Consider the following 17422-nt stretch of genomic DNA (forward strand, 5'->3'; position numbering starts at 1 on the left):
AACAGCGCAATGTGTAGTATATGGCCACTTGCTACCAGCTCAAGTATCACTTTGCATTCTTTTTTATACAGTGGTTTCAGCTCTTAGACATGGGCCTCTATTGTTTTTCACTAATTGGAATGTGTGTAACCTAAAGCAGACTGGTAGTACTGCATTTAAAAAGCCCCAGAATTTTCTGTCCAATTGGAAACAACTCTAAATGACAACAACTCTGCAAGGCATTCCATCCTGGGTTTAGCTCCACTGTTCATACTTGGCTCTTCAGAAATGGAAAGAATTGTCAAGGGTCTGGCTATAGGACAAACTCAATACAAAATGTGTTTAAATTGATGAGATCACTTTGTTCTCCCCTTTAATGGCACATGGCCTTACTGTAAGCAGAAAAGCTGGAAGACACACAACCCAGTTAAGCACCAAAACTAAAAACCTTACCTCTACCTGCACCTGGACATTGTCAGGTTTGTTTTCAGCAAATGAACATTTCCTGGTCTGTCCTCTCCTGTGGCCAAATTTGCATTTGTTCCTCAGGACTTGCTCATCATCTTCAATGGGTCTCCGCACATACTTGAAACGATCCTTAAGGGCCCGTTTCCACAGCAACTGCATGGGAAAAAAATATTATGTCATTACCAGTATCTTTCTAACATTTGTCCCATTCCTAAAGCAGGTTACTGTGGTTTATCCAATTCTACTTTATAAAAAAGCATTTGCCACTAAGCAGAAAAAGACTCTATAGGGTGGCATCAGCGTATTGTGGCTTCAGGACTGAAGGAAACACAAGCACCTGCGGTATATGACTATGGCAACTAAACAGTCAGGCTACCGGCACCACCCTAGTTTGTTAAGGATAATGGCAATTGAACCTAAGGGCTAGATTTAATATAATCAGGTCTGCCTGTGAAACTGCAGTTTGCTTTCTTTTTCTCAGCTCTTTCTTTGGGATGCTGCATTCATGACATTAGGTCATGAAACTACACAGTGAATTGGATCAGCTCACTGATGCCACAGAAAACTAATGGGTTTTTTTTGAGTGGATTATTTTTTCTCCTCCTCTGACAGCATCTGCCTGGTTGTGCAGTTGTACAATTATTATATATAACACAAGGGAGTGGGAAAGACACAGGGGGATGCTCCTGTTTGCAGAGAGCCTACAGTTGCACTGGATCAAGCGTATTATTAAACAGAACTCAAAATTTCTGAATTAAAAGGATCATTTAAGTAGGTCCTAGTGTTTGTGAGACTCCTCAAGACATATAAATTGCAATTTAAAAGCAGTTCTGCACTGCAAGTAGATGCAGACCCTGTTTAATGGAGCCATTCAGCACTCCCTGGCAGCTAAAGATGGAGTTTATGTGGTCCCACTGCTCCTATCAATCACACTTGTTTCCTTTTTTACTTGGGTACTGAAAATTCATTTCTGAAAACTGGATGGACAGCAACTTCCTTGTGCATCCTTATGGACAGACACCTGTTTACCTGCAGTCCCTGGCTGGGCATCCTGTGGTGGGGCCCAGCTGCGCTAACTACCAACACACGGAGAAGAAATTACAAAGCAATGACTGTTAAACATGTCTGCATGCAAAACCGCAATTGTGAATATCGGAAATGTTTCATCGGTTCCTCAAAAGCAGCTGCTTATTCCAGTCACTGAGGGGTTTTCAACAGTCAGAGTGAACAAAAATTAGTCAGAGAAGTGACTTCAAATGACAGGACATGGCAAGAGATATTCAAACATCTGTTACCTCATTTTCTAAAATCAGCTCCAGTACTATGCTCACTTAACACTACACTCAAGCCTGTACAGGCTGACATAACTGAAACTAAAGAGAAGAAGGATTACCCCAAACTTCTTGCCAATATTGTGACCTTTACTAATAAAGGTCACACTATTTCAAGGGTTAACTTAGGTGTAAACCAGAATTTAGTAAAAGAAGACTAAGAAATAATGTCTCTTTGCAGCGAGTCTGACATGCCTGCCTTTCTCACCCACAGGATATGGTTAGGAGGGTTTCTTAACAGACAGTGGTGAAGGCAGCATGACCATGTCTTTCTCCTGCTGAACATACTGTGCCCACCTCCCTAGGGCACTAGATGACTTACAGGCCCTCAATCCTAAAAGCAAGACCTCTATTAATGGTGAAAAATGACAGTGGAAAAGCTCCAAGGACAAAACTCCTGTAGCATCTAACTTGGCTCTTCTTGAGCAGACCTGGGCCAACCAGGGCCCTTCCTGGGGGGATGCTTTCTACCACCCACCAATGAGCCCTTACAGAAGTATCCTCTCACTGCCAGTCACACCTGAACATCCAAGAACTGGAAATAAATCCATCTGCATTTCTAGTACGTAAATTCCAGACTTTGGATTCTGCCAGAACAGGAGTCATGAAGTCACCATCCTGAACACAAGGAAAAAGAGCCACTGTTTCCAAAAACAGTAAGGTGACAACACGCCTTGAAAATCCTGCTTGCTATCTGCCTGAACCATTAAGAGTCCTAAATATGTTTACAGTTCTGTCCTATGCATTTGCATCTTGATGTAAATACCCCAAAATGACATGCCTAGCAACCTTTATTTAGAACATTGTTATTTTAAAGCTGTTAAAAAGCAGGCAAACAAAAACCTTAGATTAATGCTTCTCTGAAGTGTTCAACAGGTGTTAAATTATTTTAAAACATGATCATCCCAGAATATATTAGCAGCTGACAATTTAAATGTCCCCTTAGTTGAGTTTTACATAGTTTTTTTCCTTTGAAAACTTTTGTTTGGCTAGAAGACATTTTTGCTTATTCTTCCACAAGACAGAATATGCTGACACCTATGCAGAGCTTTAAATATCCCTCAAAGTTCAAAACATTCATCTGTTTCATCCTCTCACCCTCAGATAAAATAAGAGTTCTAACTAAATCTATTTCTGTACTAGGATTCTCATAAGATTAGACAAGTCCCTTCTCACATACCTATGTCATGAATGAGACTGTGAGCACATACATTTATGGGGTTATCCTAGTGGGTAACGTGTCTTCTAAAAGAGATGCCTTTGTAATCATATTTTAGCTGATACCTTTATTTTCTGTGAATTACACACACACACACACTCAAAAAACCCCAAACAACCCACCCAAAGCTCCCCAGGAAGGTTTACAATGCTTGTAAGGGAGCAGAAGGATTAGTCTGTGTCTGTCTGACATAGGAGGGAAAGGATTACACGCAGATTAAAAGCAGTAATTTACGAGTGAATAATCTTTTTGCGTGCAGCAGTTACATAAATAAGGCATGTCAGTGAGCACAGGCATCCTGGGCTTCACCGGTGTCACGGCACCCCTTGGCAGCCCCAAGCTCAAGGGAGCTGCTTACGCAAAGCCCACTGGCAAGCTGTGTGGGTGGGAGAGCCCTCTCTTTTCTTCCTCATGTAACATAAATTCTTTAAACCGCACAATTTTCAACACGTTGTCTGAAATGAAATGAAATAAGGGCAGTGACTCTTTCCAAATGGTTGGTTGTAACCCATGTAAAAAGGATAAATACAAATAAAAGAGTATCTTGAGGGTGGTCAATTATTATATTTTATTATTATTTTATTTTTCTTATATACTTTCAATGTACTATTAAAAATTGTTATAATGTCTAATTATTATAAATAATCAAGTTTAAGGCACTCAAAACCTCTCAATAAGCAACATTTTACATCTTACAAGACCTGTGAATCAATACTGTTATCAGGACCAGAAAGCCGTGGGTCTTAAGAGTCCCGTGCAAGCCTGGGGCAATTTTGAAAGAAAAGCCTACAAAAACTTTGCTTTTTTCAGCTGTTGAAAACTCTTTTCTGAGAACAGATGAAGAAATGGTGGTTAGCCAATTTGGCTGCTGTTGTTCATTTGTTTCTTAAAAGCATACAAATTCAGTTTTACTGCAAGCCTCATGGTAAGTAGCTCTGGAAATGTTGTAGGGTTTGTTTTAAGCTATTTTTCTTGTCACACACAGCTATCTCTGATCAAGAAAAAAGAAGTATTTATAGCCTTTATGATCATGAAGGAAGAACAAAATGTCTAACAGTATGGCAAATAAAAATAGCAATTCATTCTCACCCCCTCCTCTAAACTTAAGTATACAGACACCATACACCTTTTTTCGTACCTCAACCAAGGCAACAGAGAGGGGCCAACTTAGAAGCATTAGACTAGCAATATTGAGAATTGCTAATTCCATCTTCCTTGCTTACTTACGGTGGTTCCTTCCAGATATGCTTTCTAGTAAGCATGAGAGAAATATCAAAATATAAAGAACAACATCTTGGAAGTCCCTGCCAGCACCAGCTCTGGGATCAATCTGGAAAATGGTGAGCCCTTATAACAAGGGAATTATAAGTAGTTTCACCCCCTCTATGGTCCTGCTGCAAATAAAGCCCTTTGAAAGCCTGGCTTAAAAATATTTTTTAAAAGTTAGAGGCTGTAAAAAGGTCTTTGGACCTGACCCGAATGTCATTGCAGCTCCCCTTCACAAAGGGAGACAGATGAAGCCTTAGCATGACCCAGGACAGTGGCCAAGGACCCCCACTGGTGTATTCAGACTGGCATCCTGATCAAAAATAAGGGTGGACTGTTGTGCTCTCATCCTTCTGTTCCCTTTCTCCTCGCTAAGATGTGCTTGTTTTCTTTAGTCCCTTCCCTCCTCCACTGCCTGTACTCAGGGGAGAACTAGAATAGCCACCCCTTAATCCTCCCATTTTTTTTTTGTTTTATTTTCAAAATTATTTATTGGGCTTTCTGCAGTAACTGCACACAAGAGATATATTTATATACATTTAAAGCTAACAGTCTCCACTGAGTCTCACAAGCTTTTACAAGATGCTATAAAAGAATCACATGGCAAAGCAATGACGTGAAGTCAAAAGGTGAATACTGTCCTCTGAGACCACAGATATGTACCAGAGTTCACAAGAGTGAAAAAAAGTAGTTCAAATTTAAGTCATCTCCTTCCACTGCTTTATTTTCTGTCCCCACTGAGCTCACAACCAGTGTTTTCAAATAATTATTTTTCTTTTAAATTAGGCCTAGATTCCAGACATACTTAAACCTCTGGTATTACTACACACTGTAGCTAGATATCTAACACACAAGCGATCATAGTAAACTGCAAGAGCCTCAGTCATATTAGTCCTCATGCAATTTCCTAAAGACTCAGCTTCTTTGTTTATGAACAAAAATAAGTCGCATTTACTTAAATTTATCTTTTTTGGAAAAATCAATCCAGCAAAAAAATGGTACCCAACAAGCAACCAGGGGTTTCATGTACAGGTCTGCATGATCTCACAGTGGCCTTGAGGAATGGATATACCTGGATTAATTTTTAATTAAAATCATGAAAGAAGAATGTAATATGCCAAACATCTTAAAGTAAAGCTTACAGCTCTGAATAGAGCCAGTACATAAGAAATCAATATTGATTTCCTCTGATGTAGGTTATTTTCTTGTGATTATGTGAAAAAAAAAACCCAAACAAATAAATAGAAAAACCCAAACAAAGCCTGTACTTTTCAAGATGAAATACTCTTTACAATACTTACAAAGCCATTCCCATCTTCATCAAGGAAGGGATATGCCTGCAGCAGAGCATTGACAACTATGTTATATTGCTGACTGGTTGGATACCTGTGCAAACAAGACAGAGACGTAAAAGGAATAGTTGGTATTCTAGACAGTACCAGACACTGTCTAGAGTCTCTACTGAGCTACATTAAATTGACTATTTCTCAGACTGTTGATTCCCCTCCAAATAACAAGGGGAATAGCCTTAAGTTCTGCATGAAATCTTCCTGTTGGCTTCAACAAGTTTCAGGCCCTTAGTCTCCTCTATTTAAGCAAGCTTATTAAAAAGAATGGTTTTACATCCATTTGAAAAAAACTTGTTTCTGCAGCCAATAGGTAATACCCCCAAATAAATCTAATAATGTTTACTCACAGTGATCCGTCTAGGTATTTTGTCATGTCTGCTTGTAAAAATTCAATGATTCTTATTCTCATACTGTGATCAGGGCATTTTTTTTCTGCTAATATGCACTTGACATCATAAGGAAAGTCTGGCAAAGCATAAGAACTTGTCCACTGCAACGTCTTGTATCTTGTAAAAAATGATTTCAGATTCTTTCTGTAAAGGAAAAAGATTATACCATCATGATCACATCCTTCTCCTATGGGGATGCAGACAGGCAAATAAAATACAAGCAAAAACTCAACACAAAGGAAAGTTGTTGCTATAGAAATTCAGATCTTCCTCTCTTGGTTTCTACATAAAGAATATCTACAAAAGCTGCAATCAATATGGGATTAAAACCAGATGTCAAATGTGAAATGTTATAATCAGCAGATACTAGAAGGTTGCCACTATCTGAAAGCAAAAGGCAGAGCAGAGGAAGCCACTGGGGACTTGCTACTGTTGCAAATTACTTTATCTGTCATCATTTGTAAGTTTTCTACCAGTTCTGCTAACTTACTAGCAAGAGTAAGACGAACAGCTTAATTGAATAAAATATTATCCATGTCATTAGCTAAGACTGTCCTCCCGAAGGGGAAAGCAAGGAAGGAATGAAAGCAATTACCATCAGCACGTGGCTGGAAATAAAGCAGGCTCGATCCTTAAGTACCTGCAGCTCCTCTCCCAAGACCACCATCAACACTGTCTACAGATGTCACACCCCAGCTGGGGTGAGCCTTAGGCAGGATATCACCACTGGTTACCCAAATGCTTCCCACCTCCAGAAAGCCTACCAAACCCTAATTCTGAAGGAACAGAGGGAAAAATAAAGATAAATTGAGGTGGAAGTCAATCAAGAGCCACCTTGACTCAAGATAGAATGGTCCTGGCAGGCTTAAATGGCTTTCCAGTCATAATGGTCCAGACAACAAAGAAATCTCAAATGAGAAGTAACAAAGACAACTAAAAAGTCCTGTTACGTAGGTAGCATCACTACATTTTATGTTTAATTAAAACTGCAGAAAGCAATTTGGAAAAAAAATAGTAGATTTTTTTAAAGAATTTTAAAAATAAAATAGTATCATTATAGATGAAAAATGTAGATGCTTACATGGTCTATCTAAATTAATCATCTGTAGTCCCTTTCTATTCACTAAGGAAACAAACACCACTGAAGGATGGCAGAACAACCAAAGACATCTAAATCAGACCAGATGTTCTCTCTTATATATTTCCCTCTGCTAATGATGAAGGAAATTAAGATAGGTACTAAAGTTGTTGAAATATGTGTTGTTTATGCCTCAAGTTAAGAATTACCCACTTGGGGGATATAAGGGAAACCTCCCACACAAACACTTGTGGCTGGACTAGGCGTGCTCTGGTGTCCCTTCCAAGCTGTACTAGATTTTGAGTCTATGAAAGTTATGGAGGGAAATACTGCTAAATTTCACTCAGTCAACATACATAAGTTTTCATTCCTTAAATAAATAAATGAAGGTCTCTATTGTAGCCTGTAAGTGAGAGTTAGGTATATAAATAAGAGCTGTGAACAGTTTTTTAGCAAGGCCTTCACTGAAAGGTTTTGCTATCCAGACTCTTCCGGGTAAGGATGTTAAAAACAAACAACAACCAACAACAACCAACATCCAAAAAGAAAAGCAACAAAACCCATGGAAGCCAATATCTTTAAGCTGGCAAAATGAACTGCAATACCAATGAATGAGCATTTGCAATAGATTTTTTTACAAGTTTGAAAAACTACTATATACCTGGGAGGCAACTCATTTTGGGCCAGTTACAACCTTAGTATCTTCTTGAGTGGATTAGACTGTGACTTTCAACCTCGTTGACCTGGTTATACTGCCACAACAACTTGGCATCTTTTAATGTAACTTGCAGGTTAGCAAAAGCTCTGCAGATGTGGCACAACTGCACCAAACCCAGCACTATGGCAAATTGCTATGCAGTGCAGACAGTTAAAAAAAAAAGTCAACCCAAAAGAAACCTCATCTAATCCTCACAGTTATATTCACAGTAGTAGCAGTACTCACAGCACTACCACTTCCCCATGTAAAACAGGTACAAAATAGTCAGGGCTGCTGTCACTGCAAGCTCTCCAGATTGTATGGGACACAGATGATTAACAGTAGATGCAAACTGCAGTGAACTTCTAATAGTACTTTGCAGCCTCAAAAGAAGGAAAAGCTGTGCAAGAGTGACAACATATCCACATAGACACATTCATGTCCTTATTTGGTGATAAACTAATACACAAATGGGAAATTATAACCCAGCCCAGATTCTGAAGTCACTTGGAAATCCCTCCTATGCAAATAAAGTGCAGATGTTCAGTGTAGCATCGAGGAGCAATGTAGCCTATAAGTTTGAATCCTGTATTTTCACCAACTTCACTGATGAAAGTGATGTAGCAGACAGGCTGCAAATTACTACATGCTCTTCAACATGATATATCATTTAGTTCAAAGATGGACAGAAGTTTAAGTATTTGGTAATTTGTATCTGAGCAGCACTGAAATTCCTTTTGTTGCTAACATCAGTGAAGCTGCCCCTTTTTGAGGGGGCAGTTCATATTTTAGCAGGTTCAGTTCAGGCAAACTGAACTATACCCAGTTACTTGAAGAAATAAAGGTTTCTTGCAGTTGGGATAGCTAACAGCCAGGGAAGCATGTGAACTCTCCCCTCTGCCAGTCCCTTCACATTTACCAGTACAATAAATATGCTCCAAATTCCATTTCACTTCAGCTTTACCCAATACAAAAGACTTCATTTCTGTCCAAATAAAATCCAAAAATTCCTTTAGTCTCCACAGTGCAAGAGATTAAATATTTTTCTAGGTTTGCTGGAATCATTGCTGTTTTGGAGGCATGTTAAATATGTGCAGTAATATTTTACAGTGAAATAGAAGTTTATTTGAAAAGAGACACCACTCCACACTACATCCCCAGAAAAGCTTGCATGCAAATTTGTTTAACTGAAAGAAGAGTTCAGTTAAACTGTACATGCACTGGGATTTATGAACATAGCCAAGACCTTCTGTGATTGTGAAGAACAGATTACAACAGTTGGAGATTTAGGTACAAGCATACATAGCCTGTTTCTAACCAACCCTTCCTGGTCTTCCAGCTAACCTGAGACAGACATAAGATCCAAATCCCAAAATGCAAATTACCACTTTTTTTTTTTTATTTACCTCTCAGTTCTGGAGACTTTTGATGCTGTAACTAAATCTGATGGCTAGCTCCTGCCGAATGTCAGCCCCCTCTCTCTCACTGTCATATGTCTCTACCCCTTTCTTATTGGCACTGGGAAGCCTCTAACCTTGTGGCAAGTTACTTCAAGAAGCTACAAGTGAAAGAGTTCTTAATTTTTCCTCTCAGTTTAGTTTTCTCACAGTTTAGGTTCCCAAAATGCCTCCCCATGAGGCAAGAGAAAGCAAACAAAGCAACATTTATGTTTAACTGCAATATGGAACTGCATGCTAAGAATAGAATCGTCTCCTCAGCAAGGCCACAACTAGTCACAGCGCTGTTGACCCCTCAGCTTTTGTAGATGACCATTTTACTTACTGTGCTAAGTCACATCACTGTTTCACACAACTATTTCTTCCTCTGGCTCCATTACATTGCTCATGCACAACATATTTACCAAGACAAAAAAGTGTAAAGTAACATCATTTTGAGAGGAGCCATTTGGCTCCCTCAGCTGGGAAAAAAAAAAAACAAAAACAACAACAACAACCAAAAAAACCACACCAAAAACCCAAAACAACCACCCCCCAAAGTCCCTACCTATTTGAATTGTATAATCCCTGGCATCCCCAGTCCCAAGGTTTCAGACTTCACTGGAGAGCAGTGAGTGGACACATCACCATGGTCTCCAAGCTCACTGTCCTGTGCAACAAGGACTGTCCTAGCTGTAACAAGGCAGTAAAAATAATCTTGGTGTCAGTATAGACAGCGATAGCAGTGCAAAGTGTAGTAGGGTCCTAGAAACAAGATCATAATTAGACTTTGTCAATTTTAAGCTACTTGAGCATACTGGTAAGAAGGATACAGTTTCCTGTATCTTTTCAGTTCATTTAGGAATAAAAGTGACTTAAAAGCTAACTGAGCACATGCATATACGTGCTGTGTGCAGCTAGCTTTTATATTACCTGCTTTATGAAGTTCATGAGTCTAGAGCACCCATTACTACACCTCGCATCAGCTCAGGCCCCAGTTAATCAGAGGACATCACAGCTGAGCAGAACTTTGCTGACATCAACGGGTTCCCATGTTCAGTTCATCCAGATAAAACTCAGCACGAGTGAAGCCTCAACGGGCTTCGCAGGTTAAGGCCTAACCTTTCATGTGTCTACACCACACAGCAGCAAGAGACTCCTGTCTGAATATTTGTCGGATAGAAAAAAGCCTATGTCTACAAAGTCAAGAAAAAACAGAAGAGAAAACATGGAACTTGCAGATGTGAAGGAAAGGAGAAGTCTGCAGCTGTAGAAAATGTTCCATTTCCCCAGCTCATATATAATATGTTTTCAACTTTATGACAATGTTTAAGGCTGTAAAGGTTATTTCATCAAAAGGAAAAGATTATGAAAATGAAATATCAAAAAAAAACCTCTTTTCCCCGTCTTAATAGCGGGATAAAATAGTGTTCCCTTTTTCTATTCACACTTCTGAGATCAGTGTCTGAAAGTTTCTTACGCCTTTTTCTTCATGTGCTTCATTGCCATCCCTACTTTCCAGGACAAATGCACAGTTTCCCAATTACTCCCTAGAGCTTGGGACTAGTAGTCTACTAGTGCTTGATGAGGTCTTTTAATTTTCCAGTTCCCACTAAACGTATGGCCAGGTATCTTTTAGACTGAACAAGGAGTTATCTGCAGCAGTGTTAGCTCCAGGTAAGCTAGGATGCAGGAGCAAAGAGACACACCATAGCTGCCTATTTCTCAGAGCAGCTCCCGTTTCAGTTTGTCCTGCAGTACTCTTGCAATAGAAACCGTCACATTCAGGACAAGCACAAAGTTCCAGACAAAATTAATCAGCTTAAAAAACACAGTTGGAGAGATGCAGACACAACCTTCTTCTAGAGGGAGTCAACATTTTTTGACAGTTTCCATTCTGAGGAGCTGCGTCATATAAGTGAAGGCTCTGCACTTCCATCTCATGCAAGGGCAGCAGCTGTAGGTTACAGACAGGGGGAGAGAAAACGCTCCTTGGGGAATCTGATTGACAGAACTGCCAGCTAAATCAGGCTATTTTAAAGAAACAGGGTTTATTTGCATTCACCCATGTAAGACGCGTTATACTGCATCCAAATAACTTCTTTTTGTTTGTTTGTTTTAATGATTTTGCTAAACTTAAACAGCACAATACAATTAGTATTTCCTGAAAGTCATCTGTAAGACTGGTGTGGAAAAAAAACCCAAAAGCGAAACACCCCACAAAAAACAAATATTGTCAAAGACTAAACATAGGGGTGGGGTTCTGGCTTCTTTTCATGTCAATGTGAACTAATTGAATAAAAATCATCACATCTACTAGAAATAATTCTGTTAGATCAGCAATAAAATTTCTATATAGAAGCTAGGAAACTCAGCAGTTATATATATATGTACAAAGGCATGGTGAAGCTGAGATTTTTTTTTTTTTTGTATACATACATATAAAAGCAATAATTGTTCTTTTCTGTAAGGGAAACAAAATCATCAGAAATAGTGAACCAAGTGACAATTTCTCAAGCTAGCTGCTCTTTTTTATTTATTTTTCCTTTCTTCTTTTTAAAGCACACTTCAGATGCACCTACGCAGTAGTCTCTGCAGTGGCCTTTAATTAGACCAAACTAGACGCAAGACTGCCCTAGCTAAGGAGTCATACGGCATTGTCACTGTGGCTCCATGCTGTGCTCACCTCCAGTCCCTACCAGTGGGTTTTTCATTGTAGCAGGAAAGCCACCTGCATAGAGGAAATGGATGAACAACAGCTGGCAAGCATACATACATGGCTGTCTTGGACATAAGTCTATTTTCAACTACATCTTCCAATTCATCATCCTTGCTATCAGCTCAAATTTAGGCAGACACCAGCACCAATATACTGTTAATGCTGCTAATGGCTTTATTGGTATATGAACACTTAGTAGGCCCAGGTTTAGCTGGGCACTGACTATATCTTCCAAACTCACAGCAAACAGAAAAACTCAAGGCTGTCAGGGCTGGCTAAAACACCTGTTATCCTGCTTGTGCACATCAGCCTTCTCTGAGCAAATTACTGCAAGGCATTCAAACAGTAAATCTGTTACACAACACTCAAGAGTTACAGAACACATTTTTACAGACAGAATATATGTACAAATAAAGCTGTATCAGGACATCACTCTTGAAGGAAACAGTCGGACTGTTATATTGGAAACAGTGAAAAGAGGATACATTAGGGATGTCATTTGATAAACATCTTGAGGAAAGGCAGACAGAATGCATAAACCAACCAATAAAAGGTTAGATTTTCACAGAACTATCAGGTATTTATAAGTAATGACAGCCTCTGTCTTAGCAACAAGATAAACACCAGGCTGCCAGGAGACATCAAACTGCTGATGCTCTGATACAGAAAAGCAGGTATAGGGGAAGCATATTTATTGAATCATCCTCTGTAGCTATTTTATTATCTTCACAGAAAAGCACTGCTTCAAGATTAATCTTCCTGGGAGACTGACAAAAAGACAGACTATTTTTACTTCTGTAATTGCTAGCAGTTATCTCACAGAAGTAACCTGCAAACCTCATCTGCTTACACATATGCACAATTTCAATGCAAAAGAAATGAAATTATAAAATTGCTGCTTCGACTGGCACTCTATTTTTGTGTTTTATCAATCTTCCTTGATTTTTGTAATATTTAGTAATAAAGAGTGTATTTAACACAGCTGTTAGGACTACCTCCACAGGAAACAGAGACACTTTTAGCCAGTTCACAGTGCTAATAATCTAGAAAAGCACCCATGAAGTCATTTCAAGCAAAAACTGTGACACTTATTGAAGCTATAGTTGCATGGGTGTTTTCTGGGGAAAAAACCCAAACAAAAACCCATCCCAACTTCTAAGCTCTTTTATAGATGAAATGAATGAGAAAACAGAAGCTACAAATGTAACACTGTCTGGATATCGATCATTTGAACTGTACATTTAAAACATCCCTACTGAATGAAACTAACCCCTGACAGAACTCACTCTAGAAGAGCGTATATGAACTGCTCTGCTGCCATATAGCCAGGGGGAACAAACACTCACTAAGGAAGAGTGGGAGCCATCATTGTTCTTAGCTGCTCTTCCAAATCCGTTTCTCAACAGTGAGGCCAGGTACCTACCCTCTTTCTTACTTGGAATGACAGTCCAGAGTGTTTTCTTTGTACAACCACCTCCCTATATTACTACGTTTTCCCTTTCCTCATAAGTTAAGATGAGAGACTAGGGGAAAGAAGCAAAAGCACAGACATTTAAACATTACGAATTTAAAGTAAGGGAAGAAATCCATTACCCGATTTAACAGAAATATCAATTAACATTATACCAAAATGCAATAAATAGACACCCTTAACATGATGTGAAAAATCACTCTTCACCACCTCGCATAAATCCATAAACTGGAACTTGAGTGAAAAAACAAACCAACCAACCTAGCTTTCAAAGTATATTAGCAGAGCAGACAGCAAGCTTACTTTTATACTCCAGACTAAGAATTTATCATTATATTCTAGTCAAAGCAACTTTTTCTGCTCCCACGATCAAATTTCTAAAACATCTTCTTCAGCCCTTCACAACCTGCTTATACGTGGCATAATCCCCTCAAGCATATAAAACACTAAATTTTCCATTAGTTGTTGAAAATGCTCTGAGTGGGTACTTTAGGGAAAGGCAAGCAGGAGGGGGGAGGTGTGTGTGAAAAATCAAACCTAAACTCTATAATATTGTGTTTGTCAGTGTGGGTCAAGTCACAAACATAGATAAAACAGCATTCACATCCAAAAATAGTATTTAGCTTGGGATGAACCTAGTTCAGCAGTTAAATGATGCAAGGGCTCTTCAATTCCATCCTCAGTCTTAGTCAGTTAAAGAGCTGCTTCTGAGAAAGACATATGCCAGCTTCTCATCTGACCTTTAAAGATAAGCCCTCATAAAATTTACTCAGGTCTCCAAGACTACAAATCATCACAGCTCCACTGACTTTCAGGGCATCTACTACTTCACTGAGAAGGGGCACTTCATTTACAGCAGCAGACTTCCCTCCTCCCCTGCTTCCATATCCCAAAGTGAAATGGCACTGCTCTTCTGCAGTCCCTTTCCCTTAAGAGGCCATTATAGGCCTTTGAAAGTTCTGTACTGACAACATTTGCTGAGAACATTTCCTAAAGCTGTTCTATTCTGGGTTTCACTGATTCATATAACTCATTTAAAACTCTTTATACAGCACAAAGCCAATTACACATCATTAATTAAAAATAAGTATTCTTTAGTAGCACAGGCTAAAATCCATCATTACAAGATCATATTAATGGTTTATTCCAACAGTTTTAGTGATTCGGGTTTGCTTCTTTTATAACAATGCTGACAGGATCTTTAGGTTTTGAGGTTTTGGTTTTGTTCTTTTGAAGCTCGTCACAGGACTTTATTTTAAAACCATTAACTATGATTCACTAAGCTCTCTACTCTGTTCCCAGACAGCCTTATCCCCAACTCCTTGTTACTTTTTTTAAAGTTATAAAAATAGACTTCTTTTTGCAAGAAGACCTTCCCTTATACCAGTATAGTGAACATATCAGTCAAACCGGGGGGGGCGGGAGAATGATAGCAGGAGTAGAAATTATAGAAGGTGGGAACACGGGGGGATAACTAAGCTTCGCAAACAAGAAAACGATTGCCTTGAAAGAGGAATGGGGCTCTTCCAATACTAAGTGCCTATCTCAAAGGAGAAAAGAGTATGTAGGAAAAAAAAGGGGGAAAGAAACCACCCCCAGCACTTCATCTCACCTCCAGTTTTTAGGGAGCCTCATTTTGATGCCCAAGGAAAATGAGCATACAAGTGCAATTGCCTTGCTTATCTTCCCAAGTGCTATATTTAAGATGACTCAAGTGTGAATATTTTTATAGCCATATTCCACTCTGTAGTGATTAATTTACCAGATTGCTGTTGAAGACACATCTGCAAAAAAGGCTTTTTAAAAACTAGACAAAAACAAACCTATAAATTACCCTCTGCATAAGGTAACATATGAGACAGTGAGCAAGGGCTGAGGATGGGGGGGGGGGGGGGGCAGAAAAAATACTATTAGACTATTTAATTCAGTAAGATCTTAATAAATTCCTGCTTCGGCTGTTTTCTAAATATACCTGGATATACTTGAACCTGTCCTCCAATAATTAGGATTATTTTTATGAAAAATTATCTCTTTAGTCTTAACAAAGAAAAAAGAAGTGCTTATGTGGGTTTTGAAAGGTAACAAAGATTTAGTAAATGCATTAGAAATGACTCACTTTTGCTTTAGCACTCTGTGATCAATTAGTCCTTCTTCCCTTTCAGTTGAGCACAGATGTTTTTTCTGCTCTACAGGACCAGAAGAATTTAACATTTGTCTGTCAGTAACCCTGAAAGAATGAATAAATAAATTATTTAAATAAATACATATTTAATATTAATTATTATTAATTTATTTAATAAATAAATATTTTCATTGCCACATTTTGAGCAACTTATAGAAAAAGATATTTTAGGTTTTTAAAATACTAGTGGCAGAAATAGAAAAGGAGAGAAATTAACATACTTATTGAACAGTTATGATTTTATGTGATGCAGATATCTCTTAATCAGCCTTTCAGTTCAATTATCAGACTCTGAGAAGTTAAAAGAAAAATTGTTAATAATATTCTGTAGTGTAGTAATCACTATACTGATACAAAACCCAAGAAAATAAACCTTCTCAGAGCTGCAGGATAACTGCCATCTTCATAACCTGGCATCTCTGGGAATAACTAAACATTACAATATGCAAGGAGAGGGGTGAAAGAGTGATTTACATGGTATTATAAGGCAGTTTCTATTCAACTAGAACTTTGAAGTGTTGTTTCTTCCGGAGTTTAAGTAAGTCCATATTAAACCTTCAAGTCAGCCTCATTTTCCCATCTATTTCTTCTCCTTTTGTTGGTAGAAGCAAACATCAGCATTTTTACCCTGCACTGGGGGAAAGGCAGAGCTAAGATAGGGGCTATTGTTATGCTGCCAAGAATTCATAGCTGTCATCAGCCATCTGGGGAGGGGGGGATGATACAGCTTCCTTTCTGAACCTCATCTCCTCAGAACCTCCCAACTTCAAAGATGCTTTATAAACTGTTCCAGCCTCAGCTGCTCTCACACATGAAAGATTACTATTGGAAGCCACAGGCTTTTCACAAATCAGTATTTTTCAGCTTTCTAGTTAAAAAAAAAAAAAAAATCCAGTATGTTCTCTATGTTGGTTTTAGAAACAATCAGTCTTGAATTGGAAAAGATCTTGCTATTACCTGGTAACATCTACGGGCAAGCTCCTCATATGCACATTGTCGTGGTTTAAACCCAGTCAGGTAACTCACTTCCCCCCCTTTCTTGGCTCTCGGAGGGACGGAGAGGAGAATCAAAAAGAATGCAACTCCCACAGGTTGAGATAAGAACAGTTTAGTAACTAAGGTATAACACAAATCACTACTGCTACCACCAATGATAATAATGATAAAGGAAATAACAAGGGAAGAGAATACATCATCTCACCACCAGCCGACCGATAACTAGCCCCCCAAGCCCGACCAAGCTCCGACCGATACCTCCTCCAACCCTGCCGTCTCACAGCCCTTCCGGCTAACTCCCAGTCACATCCTGGGCATGACGTGCTGTGGTATGGAATACCTCTTTGGCTACCTTGGGTCAGGTGTCCTGTCTCTGCTTCCTCCTGGCTCCCCCTCCTCCCTGGCAGAGCATGAGGCTCACAAAGTCCTTGGCCAAACCAAAACATCATTGTTATCAGCTCTGTTCCCGAGCTGAAAGTCAAAACACTGCACTGCACCAGCTACCAAGAAGGGGAAAAATGACTGCTACTGCTGAACCCAGGACACACATAAACACAGTTTCTATTGCATGACCCAGAACACTTCCACTTACTAGAGAGACACAAGACAGATGTTTCTTCTATGTCCTAATCCAAACTGCTGGAGAGGCAAGTCACATTTGGTGTCCTTTCACAAGTCTGCTACTTCCACACAGAAAGTGTTCACCTACCATACTCAAAACTCCATGCCAGCCAATGACTTCTGTTTCTAGAAGAAAGGTGAGGTGAGCACAATTCGCATGCAGTTAGAAGACATGTTAAGGACAGCAGGATAAAGAAGTGACTAGCCCGGGGTGCACCAAC

The 17422-nt window shown here is 39.1% G+C and overlaps 1 protein-coding gene across 4 annotated transcripts in view; it reads right to left on the minus strand.

Annotated features, from left to right (window-relative positions):
* Positions 1–17422, minus strand: part of SAMD3 (sterile alpha motif domain containing 3) — a 73556-nt gene that overhangs the window by 16322 nt on the left and 39812 nt on the right. For all 4 annotated transcript variants that reach the window (XM_062639715.1, XM_062639716.1, XM_062639714.1 and 1 more), the window contains exons 4-7: positions 15519–15629; positions 5960–6145; positions 5565–5649; positions 433–600 (exon numbers count right to left, since the gene is read on the minus strand). In XM_062639715.1, coding sequence (XP_062495699.1) covers positions 433–600; positions 5565–5649; positions 5960–6145; positions 15519–15629 — 550 coding nt within the window. The remainder of the gene's footprint in view (positions 1–432; positions 601–5564; positions 5650–5959; positions 6146–15518; positions 15630–17422) is intronic.

Source organism: Pezoporus occidentalis, unplaced genomic scaffold (assembly GCF_034315485.1).
Source record: "Pezoporus occidentalis ecotype Australia unplaced genomic scaffold, CSIRO_AGI_Poc_V1 ctg61, whole genome shotgun sequence".
In the NCBI taxonomy this organism is placed as follows: domain Eukaryota; kingdom Metazoa; phylum Chordata; class Aves; order Psittaciformes; family Psittacidae; genus Pezoporus; species Pezoporus occidentalis.